Source organism: Limanda limanda, chromosome 19 (assembly GCF_963576545.1).
Source record: "Limanda limanda chromosome 19, fLimLim1.1, whole genome shotgun sequence".
Lineage (NCBI taxonomy): Eukaryota > Metazoa > Chordata > Actinopteri > Pleuronectiformes > Pleuronectidae > Limanda > Limanda limanda.
Genome location: NC_083654.1, coordinates 10,232,937 through 10,244,940, shown reverse-complemented (window position 1 = coordinate 10,244,940; position 12,004 = coordinate 10,232,937). Strand labels below are relative to the sequence as shown.

General features: G+C 42.7%; 1 protein-coding gene across 6 annotated transcripts in view; it reads left to right on the top strand.

Moving 5' to 3' along the window:
- The window catches only part of LOC133026347 (cytoplasmic dynein 1 intermediate chain 1), a 56,943-nt gene that overhangs the window by 41,749 nt on the left and 3,190 nt on the right, over positions 1 to 12,004 (top strand). For all 6 annotated transcript variants that reach the window (XM_061093233.1, XM_061093232.1, XM_061093231.1 and 3 more), the window contains 5 exons: positions 1,823 to 1,936; positions 2,658 to 2,791; positions 3,248 to 3,392; positions 8,319 to 8,459; positions 11,731 to 11,856. In XM_061093233.1, the coding sequence (XP_060949216.1) occupies positions 1,823 to 1,936; positions 2,658 to 2,791; positions 3,248 to 3,392; positions 8,319 to 8,459; positions 11,731 to 11,856 (660 nt within the window). The remainder of the gene's footprint in view (positions 1 to 1,822; positions 1,937 to 2,657; positions 2,792 to 3,247; positions 3,393 to 8,318; positions 8,460 to 11,730; positions 11,857 to 12,004) is intronic.

Below are 12,004 nucleotides of genomic sequence, written 5' to 3'. Positions count from 1 at the left end.
GTTAATGTGTCTCTTTTGAATGAACCACAACTTTGCCCAAAACACCACAACTATATATAGTGTTTATATTGGACCCAAGCTTTTCTCATTAAAAGAAGCTGATAAAGAAAATGTATTTTAGGGGCTTTTAATTTAAGAAGGTTTTACGGATATGTATCCTGAATAATGAATACAAAACGTTTACTGTATTAGATAAATCAGAATTAGAGTAAGCAACAAGTTTTCATGATAAAATATTTTCATGAATGAACTCTGCAGCTTTGAGACTCAATGTTATTACAATGGACACAACCACATACACGCACACACACACACACACACACACACACACACACACACACACATACACACATACACACACAAGGTTCACGGGAGTAGTCATACTTCAAATGAACAGCTCAGTCCAGACTAGGGTTGAAAAGGGGCGGAAAGTTTCAAAGCAAAAATTAAGCGCTGAGCAATAAAAACATCATTCAAAACTCTATTTTAAAGATGTATGGAATGCAGCACATGCTGCATGTTGAGTTTCAAAACCTTCCACTGTGCATTCTTCCATCACATGCACAGATAACTCCCAGCATGCTTCACTCTACAGCAGGGCTATTGAGGCCTGCTGTAGTGTGCAGGACTAGTCAGGTAAGTTTCAATGATATTACTGGGGAAAATATATTAGCATGCTGATTAAGGATTGTTCATCTGTTCATCTAGCCTATTTCCATTCATTTATCCATCATTTGTAAAATATGTTTACAGATTATTCCAATTGGTTGGCTAACTGTTTATATCTCTGGCATTGCATTAGTGTCTTTTTACAAACTTTTTTCTCATCTTATTCTACAGAACAATGCCACGTGCACTATCTCATGTGTGGAGACATTTCACCCCAGCCAATGTAGAAGGAAAGGCTGTGTACATTTGCAAATACTGTGCAAAGACCTATGTTAAGAATGACACAACGATGCAGAAGCATATAGTCAAGTGCCCAAAGTTTCCTCAGGGCTCAAATCAGCCTATGATAAAACAAAATGTTTATATTTATGTCAATATATGACAGGGGTAAATACAGTTAGTATAAATTACCCACAACATTTCCAGTTTATTCCCGTTAATTCCCGTATATTCCCGTATATTCCCGTTAATTCCCATGGAAAGTTTCCAACTTTGAATATTCCCGGAATTTTGCAACCCTAGTCCAGACCCTTGAAAAATAACTGACCAACAAACTATAAATATTCTATAATCTGTAGCTGTTTGTAATTACAGATCTCCCACACACACACACACACACACACACACACACACACACACACACAGACACACACTCTGCATGCTGTAGGTTTAAAGTGTCTGTGGACAGTAATGAGGCTCCCGGGCTCGTCCTCTCCTCTCTCAGTGAGTCCAGACAGCTAACATGGTCCTGATTGCTGAATGGATTCTTTGTTCAGCCCAGTACACAAATCAATTACTACTCAGTAATGACATAATGGTTTCACACACTCCTGTGGATGTGGACAACGGTGCGTGTCCCAGACGTGCAGTCATTTGAAAGGACGACTGCACAGTGGTATGTGAGGTGTCCGTTTACTAATGACGTCATGTGCTTAAAGGTAAATTAATCTTTTAATATTAGCATATGAAATTATCAATTAATTTCATTTTCCTGACAGCCTGGAATCATCAAAATATTTGTTTTCGCAAGAAACCAAATGTGTGGAGAAATGTTTATGCCTCTAATCAAACTGATAATTAGGAATGTGGTCGGAGTTTGAAAGCGTTTCATCAATGTGCGTATCTGTTTGTGTGTTCACGTGTGTTTGTGTAGCACCCGGTGTACTGCATAAGCGTGGTCGGCACCCAGAATGCCAACAACCTGATCACAGTGTCCACGGACGGCAGGATGTGCTCCTGGAGTCTGGACATGTTGTCGCAGCCGCAGGTACACACAACACAACACAACTCAACACACAGTCCACTCACACAGTATCTACTCACCCCTATGCCGATGGAGGGGTGGGGGAAGTGTTTGAGTCCACACAACACTTTAGAAGTTTCAGGGGTAAACAGTGTTGCAGCCAAATCCAAATCAATTGAAGTCAATGGTGAAGGATTCTTCAAACGTAAAAAAAAATAAATAAATAAATAAAACACAAAATACCTCCATACTTCTCCCGTGGTGTCATCCAAGTGTCTGGAAGCCCGGAAATTCAAAACTGTGTCATTTACACCATGTTTTTAGCCTACATGTTCTCTGGTATCCACCTCTGAAGTCGTGTCCCCGTGTGGATCATAGAGGATATTTAAGCAAAAAACATGGTGTAAATGACACCGTTTTTTTCTGTTGTTTTTTTTTTACGTATGAAGACGTTGTTGCCAATTACTTCAATTGTGTTGGATTTGGCTGCAACGCTGTTTACCAGTGAAACTATGAAAAACTGTTTTGTGTACTCAAACACTTCACCCGCCTCTCCATCCTCATAGTGGTGAGTAGATAATGTGTGATTTTTCATGTCATTATCATAGAAGCCTGATAGACTCAAAAACTGATAAATCATACCTGTAATTCCACAAGTATTTGCTCTAATTGTTGATGTGTGTGTGTGTGTGTGTGTGTGTGTGTGTGTGTGTGTGTGTGTGTGTGTGTGCGCGTGTGTGTGTAGGAGACCATGGAACTGGTGTACAATAAATCCAAACCGGTGGCGGTGACAGGCATGGCCTTCCCCACGGGAGACGTTAACAACTACGTAGTGGGGAGTGAGGACGGCACAGTTTACACTGCATCCAGACACGGCAGGTTGGTGCACACACACACACACACCAACACACCCATACATACACACACAGGAACACGTGCACTCAAACAGTCACACATATATTTTTATAGTGAGTGTTTACTGTGGCTTTAAGTCTTTATTTCATTTTGTTAATTTTCATGATCTAGTTACAGTTATACATAAAAATAAACATCAAGGCAGCCGAGGCACGTTGAGGTTTTTCTAAAGCAATTTTATAACTGTGTGGATTTTGCTTTGCACTGAAACATTTGGACTCAGATTAAATGGTTTCACTTGACAGAATGTTTTGCTTGTTTTAAGGGAAATGTATTTAATTTAAAGAGTCAATCATTTTAACTCAATCAAACTAAATGTATGTGCTGTAGATGTGTTTTTCCAGTGGCCCACAAATCCTTTCATTGTGATAAGGATAATGATTAAGTTGTGAGTCTTACACTCGTGTCGTCCCTCCATAGTAAGGCAGGTATCTGTGAGATGTTCGAGGGCCACCAGGGGCCGGTGACGGGCGTCAGCTGTCACAGCGCAGTGGGCACGGTGGACTTCTCCCACCTCTTCATCACATCGTCATTCGACTGGACTGTCAAACTCTGGAGCACCAAGGTATTATATTTGTGTGTGTGTGTGTGTGTGCGTGTGTATTTGTGTGTGTGTGTGTGAAAGAGAGGATGTGTGGGGGGTTGATTGTGGACTTAGGGGGACGAAGCTGAGTACAGCAGGTGAGCAACTTTTTAAAAATCAGTCTCTAACTACGTGTGTGACTCTGTGTGTCGAAATTTTGTGGGTGAGTTCTATAACTGGGTATATGGATATTGTGTTTGTGTGTGCGTGTGTGTGCGTGGGGGCAATGAAGTGATCCAATAGGAAACTAGTAGAGAACATAACTCCACAAAAGACCAACAGTCCTCTTATGAAAACACATTTCGTTTCTTTAGATCCAGATTTTTATGTGGAATTGCAACTTATTGCACAGACTCACAATTATCAGTCCGCTAAACAGGCTGGATTTTTGTCATCAAGATCCTTGAATTATCCGTAAAAAGTCTTATTCCTCAATGTACTAAATTCCTGGGTTCACCCTCTGATCCAGATCCACACAAACCTCTTCTTTCTAGGTTCGTCCAGTAGTTTTTGCGTAATCCCGCTAAATAACAGACAACCAAATAGAGAGGTTACAACACATTGTGTGTCTGTTGTGTTGAAATCTTGTAAATCCCCTGACTCAGAGCATCAGACTAAACAGTTCTGACACAGAGTCACTGACAAGCTGAACTCCAGAAACCACATCGTGGTGGATCACTGGTTCTTTTAACCTGAGTTTAACCTGTCAGGCAGTTTAGTCTCAGGCTCTTCCATCAGAAAGACACACTAATAAAATGCTGTCGTTTTATAGATGGTAGAAAAACAGGATTACTGTCAATACGTAGACTGGATGTCTTTGTGACATTGGAGGAAGGTTTTCCTCTGAGGTTGACCTCAAGATAGAAATGACCAACATAGTTAATTTTGTCTTCACATTAAATGTAGAAATAATTGTCATTGTCACTTCAAAAGAATAAATCTGACATGAGTGAACACTGAGTGGGTCTTACTCCTCTCACTGGTTTGGTTTGACCTCGTCCACTCAGGACATTTATTCTTTTAAACAGATGAAATTAATTTCAATTTGGCTGCATTTTAGTGGCAACACAAACCTAACAGTCACTGTTCCAGTCAGTGAGTGAAAGAGAAGAGAAAAATTAGGATAAGGATCATTAGAGGTTGTTCCATTCAAGTCATGAACAGAGTTAAAAACATGATTGTGTTAATAAAGCAGAGAACTAGAGATTGATGAATGAAGGAGAAAGGATGTAGAGAAATCAGGACTATTGTTGTTTGAATTGTCATTTACTTACTTGTCGAGTGCCTGGAAGGGTGCGTTTGATTTGTTGTTCCCATCCCTGCCAAATTTGTGGACAGCCACACTATTCAAGAAAGACAGAAATCAACAACAACAAAACAACAACAATATAAATAGTTTCATGATGTAAAAATGTAACTAATGTCTTACAATGTAAGAGAAAGATTCGGGTGTCTTTTTAACCCTCAGTGTTGAAATTCAGGCTTGTTGTGATTATTAAATGATGAAATTGCGGGAAAATAAAGAGTAATTTTCACTCTCTGGCTGCCGGACTCGTGGAAATAAACAAGGTGGCAGTAATGCTCTGATCTAGTGGCCAAGTGGACCAGTGGTGAGAGAGAAGCTGCCACTGGACACTGCACAGTTTTCATACTTGGCTGTGACAGGCAGCAGAGATGAATTTTCTGCCTTTGCTCTGCATGCAGTTGCTCCATAAGTCACGTGCGAAGGGTCCCGTGACACATATTAAAACATTTCTGTGGATTTTCATTAGAGGAGCGTGTTATTATTCAGGATCTGGGAATTCCCTTTCCTTTGAGGGGCACCGCAGGAATGTGTCTGTCTCTTATCCCACGTAACCCATGTTTGTATGTGGCCGGGCGGAATACCTGCGTGTGTGTACAGTATGTGCGTGTGTGTGTGTAAACACAGACACACCGCACACGCCTCACGTACACCTTGAGCAAGCTGCCGTTGCTTACCTAAGATTCCCTCGAGGTTTGCCTTCAACCCACCAATCACACGATCCCAAACTGCTGTAACACACACACACACACACGTGCTCGCTGTGGATTCACACACAAACGTCTGCCCCCGCAGTTCAAAAAGGACGTCGCACAGAAGTCCGCTGATGTTTTTACACTCAGCGGTGCAAATACTGTGGTTAGTAAAAACATTCGGAGTCAGCCAGAGTGTGAAGACGTCCTGACAGCCGGGAGTGGGGGCTCGTAATTGTGCAGAACTCGAACCGTCTCGCTCTCTTGACCCTCAAAACCAGCGTCTACGTAGTGATTGGACGGAGCATAATCATTCCGCACTTGAGTTAATTGAATGGCTGTCGGTTCAGGTGATTGTTTATGAGCGTGGATAATCGTTTCAGACGAGCGTGTGTAGATCCTTTTGGGAAAGAGGTGTGTTTGTAAGTCACAGCTTCAGAAACGTTTTTATCACAAATTCTAATTCTAGGAGAACGTCTCAGTCCTCACAGTGTGTGGTTATTCAATCTGCTACGTGTCTGTGACGCACATGCAGCTGAGATGGTTCCACTCCTGCTGCTCCTGCTGCTCCTGCACACGAGAGCTGGTTTGGAACCTTCTGGAAAAAGGAGTGATGAGAGATTTTCTTTCACGCTCACAACCTCTGCAACGTTTGGAATTTAGAGAGAGCAAAAACGTATGTGTTAAAAGATTGTTGCACTGGATTTGAAACCTTTTAATTAAGTAAAAGGACAAATACACTTTTCTACTTGAGTAAAAGTGTTTGCTTTTAAATGTACTTACAGTGTTAAAAGTAAAAGTATTCACCAAGTATTGCCTATTTTCTAATGCAGTACATTATTAACTGTGCTTACTGCTTAATTTAATATAAGAATAGCACAGACTCTGTTATGTCTAATGTTTCCTGCCCGCTCTGATTGGATCAGTGGATCAATTCCCTTCTTGTTATTGATTACATTTGTAAAAATGTAGTGGAGTAGATGTTCATATATTTGCTGATATACGTGTAAAGTACCTGAAAATCGAATTAAGTACAGATACATGAAGAATGTACCAAAGTACAGTATTGAAGTAACTGTGCATCAACCCAGTGCTGGATTGTAATTTATTTATTTTATGGTTTGTAATATAAATTTCTTTGCATCAATATCCTGAGGCTGAACACTTAACCGACCTTGAGACGTGGCGGACCAATCAAACGTCATGTTGTCACCATCCTACTCTGATGGTGACGACCAGTTTCCTGTGCATCAGCGATGGTTTTTCCAGTTCAAACGAGCCAGAAAATCGCCGGCTTCTCAGCACAGGGAAGATAATTACAAGCAGTTTCTTCACACGCGGCGCCACAAGGATTAAACTCCTTCATTTTGAGATTAACTTTAAGACTTGTTGCTGCGGATTATTTACCTAAATCACGTCATTTAAGAACGGTAGATTATGGACAGATGACAGTAAAACAGTAGTTTACATTTTGAGCAGTCGGTGGAAAGGAAGAGGAGGTTATTCATCTTATCTAAACTCCTACGTTATCTATTATTTGACTTAAAACCAAGCACTGACGCATTTCACATCTTTACCTCGAAACGACACACAGAATGAAGTTAGACTATCAAAATAAAAGGCTGTTTAAGGGATAACAAGTTGACGTGAAACACTGTGGAGGCAGAGGAGCGGAGTCAAACTGAAATGGGACTAAAACAAGGGGAGAGTGAAGTGTGTGTGTGTGTGTGTGTGTTGGGGGGGGGGGGTAAACAGAGATCACTCAGCTGATCGAATGCAGAGACATTTGGGCGGAGAAATGACCTCTGGTGTCACCTCGTCAGCTGGAAAACAGGTTGAATCGAGGCTTGAAATTGGCTCGGCTCTTTTTGTGTGTGTTTGTGTGTGTGTGTGTGTGTGTGTGTGTGTGTGTGTGTGTGTGTGTGTGTGTGTGTGTGTGTGTGTGTGTGTGTGTGCGTGTGTAGCACTACCTATCTGCAGGTCTCTCAGACCCTCAGAACAACTGCGGAGCGAGAGAGCAAAGGTGAAGGAGGAAAAAAAGACAGAGAGAGAGAGAGAGAGACAACATTCCTTCATTTGCTTTTCCAGCCAACCTGTCTCCTGTCCTCCACCCCTCCCTCTCTACCTGTCAGGAATGCAGTTAGTGAGCCTGTGGAACAGCCAGTCTGAGGGATGGGGATGCACACACACACACACACACACACACACACACACACACACACACACACACACACACACACACACATACATACACACGCATTAATATTATCGACCAATATCATTTTATCACGCAGCAATATTAGTGTTTCTTTTGCCAATGAGGAATACAAAGTTTTAGCCCAGAGATCAATGACAAGTGTATTTTCTTAATCTTTAAAAAAACGTTTATTGGTATTTTCCAAAAAAAATGCAGTGTTGGTCAGGCCATACACATGCACACACACACACACACACACACACACACGTACACACACACACACAGAGCCCCTTCCTCCGTGTCCATTGTCCACCCCTCCTTTTCCTCCCGTTTCCCATCTCTTCCCATCCCTCCCTCTCTCTCTCTCTCTCTCCCTCCCTCTCTCAGACAGCTGTTGTGTTGAGGTTACAGTACACCTTGTGGAGGGGCCCTCCCTTTCATCTCTCCCAGCGGTTTTATGGCGCTGTGTGAATGTGCGAGGCTTTTTAATTAGGCTCTGCACCCAGACAGGCCCCAAGGCTGAGGCAGCGCCACTCTGTCTGAAGCTCGCTCACTCCCTCGCTCCATTCCTTCCTTCTCTCGCCTTCTCTCTCTCTCTCGCTCTGTCTTTCTTTTCTTTCTAGTGTGTCACCTACTGTAATCCTCAATTCTCTCTATTTTTCTCTCCACTGCTTGTTATCTTGCACAGATTATCACTTCTTTTTCCTCTGTTTCAGCAAAACAAGCCCCTGTACTCGTTTGAGGACAACGCAGACTACGTGTATGATGTCATGTGGTCACCTGTGCACCCCGCCCTCTTCGCCGCCGTGGATGGCATGGGTCGCTTGGACCTGTGGAACCTCAACAATGACACTGAGGTAGGTGTAGGTGTAGGTGTGTGTGTGTGTGTGTGTGTGTGTGTGTGTGTGTACCTGTGGTTGGATATTGGTGATTATGAGTATTTGTTTTTGTGAGTTGATGTTTGTGTGTGTGTGTGTTTGGTGTCCTCAGGGCCTGTTCATTGGCCTCAGCCCCGAACCGCACAACCAAACCCCCTCCCATTAGCCCCACCCGCCGCCGCCAACCCTTCCACATCCCTTCCTACACACACACACACACGATATTCAAGATTCCCCTGTGGGCGTTTCCCACAGACCTGGCTTTAAATCACGCTCTGTGACATCTCCTCATCCCGGCTCCCAGCCAATCCTGCGAACATTCCTGCAACCTCTGTCCAACGTTCAGGCAACCTCAGGACCCCACCTCCCCCCCCTGTCCCGTCATCCTCCCTCACTGTGTCCCATCAGTGAAGAACACAGATGTGCAGGAGACCACGAGCCCAAGCCCGCAGTCCCGGGCTGGAGATGGATATAATCAAAGGAGAAAGTTCAGGACAGAGGTTGAGAACCTCAGAGCTGTGGGGCAACATTTATTTTAAGATGAGAGTCTTTATGGCCAGTAAATAACAGATCATCGTCTTCTTCAGTTCGTGTGGAGGATGTTAAATAGTAAATAAACACATCAACACTCGGAGAAGGCCACTTTATCTGAGATCAAATACATAGACCATGTAGCCACCCTGTCTAACAATATTTAAAAAATGTAAATGAATGGGTTTTCTACTGACCCATACTGCATTCCTCCACTAAGTTTTGTATAAATCTGTCCTTTAGTGTTTGCATAAACTGTGTGAAACATACAAACCAACAAACAGAAAGGAAACGGGTGACTGATTTTATTCAAAATAAATAAAACCTATTTTGTGAGGACTGATTCATTCAAGCAAACACAGATTCACGCTGTCCACTATTAGACAGGTTTAAGTCTTTGAACTTCTAGAAATCTTGTCTCCTTATGTCGTGTATTGATTTTAAGCATTAGCTTCATATTTGGGGAAAACACTTCAAGGGCCAATGATAGATGAGTAGATCAAAAACTTGAATTGAGTCTTGAAACTTATTTCTCTGATCTAAATGGAGTGAAAACAAAAGTTTCTGTCTCATATTTTATTTTTATTTTAACAAACAGGAACACGATTGTGTTAATTATAGAACATTAGACATATCTCGCTAGTTTTCCCCCTTATTTCCAGTCTTTATGCTAAGCTAAGCTAAGCGGCCTCACATGTAACCACGCGAACATGAATGTGGACTCAGTCGTGTCTCGCCTCTCAGCAAGAGAGCAGATATAATGAACATCTCAAAATGTTGAACTGTTCCTTTAAGAGGAAAAGTTGCATTACAGTGAAGATTCAGCCGTGAGTCTGTGAACGACACTTTACTCCAACTCTCGAGGAGGAGAAGGAGGTTCCGGACCTTTGATCACTCAGGTAAAAGTAGGGATAAAAGCATCCTCCATCCCCCTCCGCTCTTGGTTTCCATGGAGACAACATCCAAAGGTGCCTTCAGCCCTGATACACGTCTGCATGTCTACACACGTTCTCCTCCCTCTCTCACAGATGCTCTTTTGCTCTCGCTCGTCTCATGCTCCCGCGAGCCCCCTTGGCACTGTACACAAATTGATCAGCGGAGATTTTGAGGGTGAAATCACTTCCATTGTCTCATCTAATCTCTTTTTCTTCTTGTTTTAACCCCATCGCGCTCAGTCGCTGATCCCATCACCAGCGCTGTGTCGTCCCTCTGCGCCACAGATGGCAATTTTCCCATGGTTCCCTCAACAGCGGCCTTTTCACTGACAGAGGAAGAGTTCATTATCCACGGCCTAACTCGGCTAACAATGCGCTTTATGAGAAACATTTGCTCAGACACACACACGCGCGCACACAAACGGATGTACCAAACACACACGCACACACATAAACATAAACACACATCCAGTCACACACAGGCAGTCTAATAGCAACAGACGTCCATTGTTGACATCATATTAAAAACACACAGTCGTAATGACATTAACGGAGCAGTGCGGCGCGCCTGGTTCTCATTTCCACCAACACACACTCACGATAACACACACACACACACACACACGCACAGCCAATACACATACAGTAGGGATCCATTGGAGCGGAGCAGTGGAAGCTAGCAGACTAATGGCAGCCAGTCTGTGGTTAGCGCTGCTTTAAATACGCAGGAGCTCGGCGTGTGAGGCGAGCTGATGCCAGGGCCTCTGTCTCCACTGGTGACATGTGTCAGACTCGCCTGCCACATGTCAGGAACAGTTTATGGAAACGCTGCAGATGGTTTTAGGTTTTTCAAGGTGCAACACGAGCGCCGCTGTTTACTGAGCAGAGCACCGGGCTCGGCCACAACAGCAAACACCAAGCCAGTTATTATGTTCCATACAGTAAATATAGTCGCGCGTTGAAGGAGAAGTTGTGAATTTGACGGCCATGTTTGTTTGACTTCTGCCCCTTTTTAGGTCGTAAATTTGTTCTGTCAGTTAAACTGCAATAGAATCGTTTTCCAACAAACTTAAAGGAGAATAGTTAAAACAACATTTAGGTCCTTAAGTAAAAAGTCACTGGGACTGGGACATGAAAGTGTCGTTTTTTTTTGTTTTTTTTCAGTGCATTTTGCTTGGGGGAGGTTGTTGTTTTTAGATGCAACTGTTTTGAAACTAACCCACAAATTCACTCGTTCACTCTTGGCAAACGGCAGAGATCATAAATAAAATCTAAAATACCAAACAAACTGGATTAGCAGCTGTAAACAAGAAGAGAAATCTACAGCCGGCACAGTGGCGGCCTGCAGGAGGCAGACTGGAGCGGACATCGCTTTGATGGATTTCATAACGGTTCTTCAGAAAGATTCACACAGTGTTGACACTTATTTTTAAAAGTGATGTTACACAGTGTGATGCAGCTTATGAAAGTGAAGAAAGAATTTACTTATAAAATGAAATGACCACTCAATACGTAATGTTGATATTTAAATATCACAGTATTTAAGGCCCCCACTAAATTGAGATAATTTAAGCACATAATATATAAAAAAAATCGATGTACATTTCTCACGATCACTTACTCCATGTTGATCGTCTGTAAATCAATCTGAGGCAGCGGTAAAAGTGATTAAGGTACATTGCAGTTTCTTACAAACTTCCCAGTTTCCAATACGTTTCATGTATATTGTGCAGTTTTGTCCAAGACATGTTTTGATTGAGATATTTTGTTGTTTGTTGAACCAGGTCCCAACAGCTAGCGTGACCATTGAAGGCGCGTCGGCCCTCAACAGGGTCCGCTGGGCCTCAGGAGGGAAGGAGGTGGCTGTGGGCGACTCCGAGGGACGAGTGTGGATCTACGATACTGGAGAGGTACAGATGATGATGATGACGATGATGATTATAATAACCATGAACACTTATTAAATTCACCGTAAAGCAGAAACACACCTATGTCTCTGAGCAGAATCTTTATATGGTATCCTCAAAAAGAGCAGGATGAGCGCTCCTTGCTTTAAGG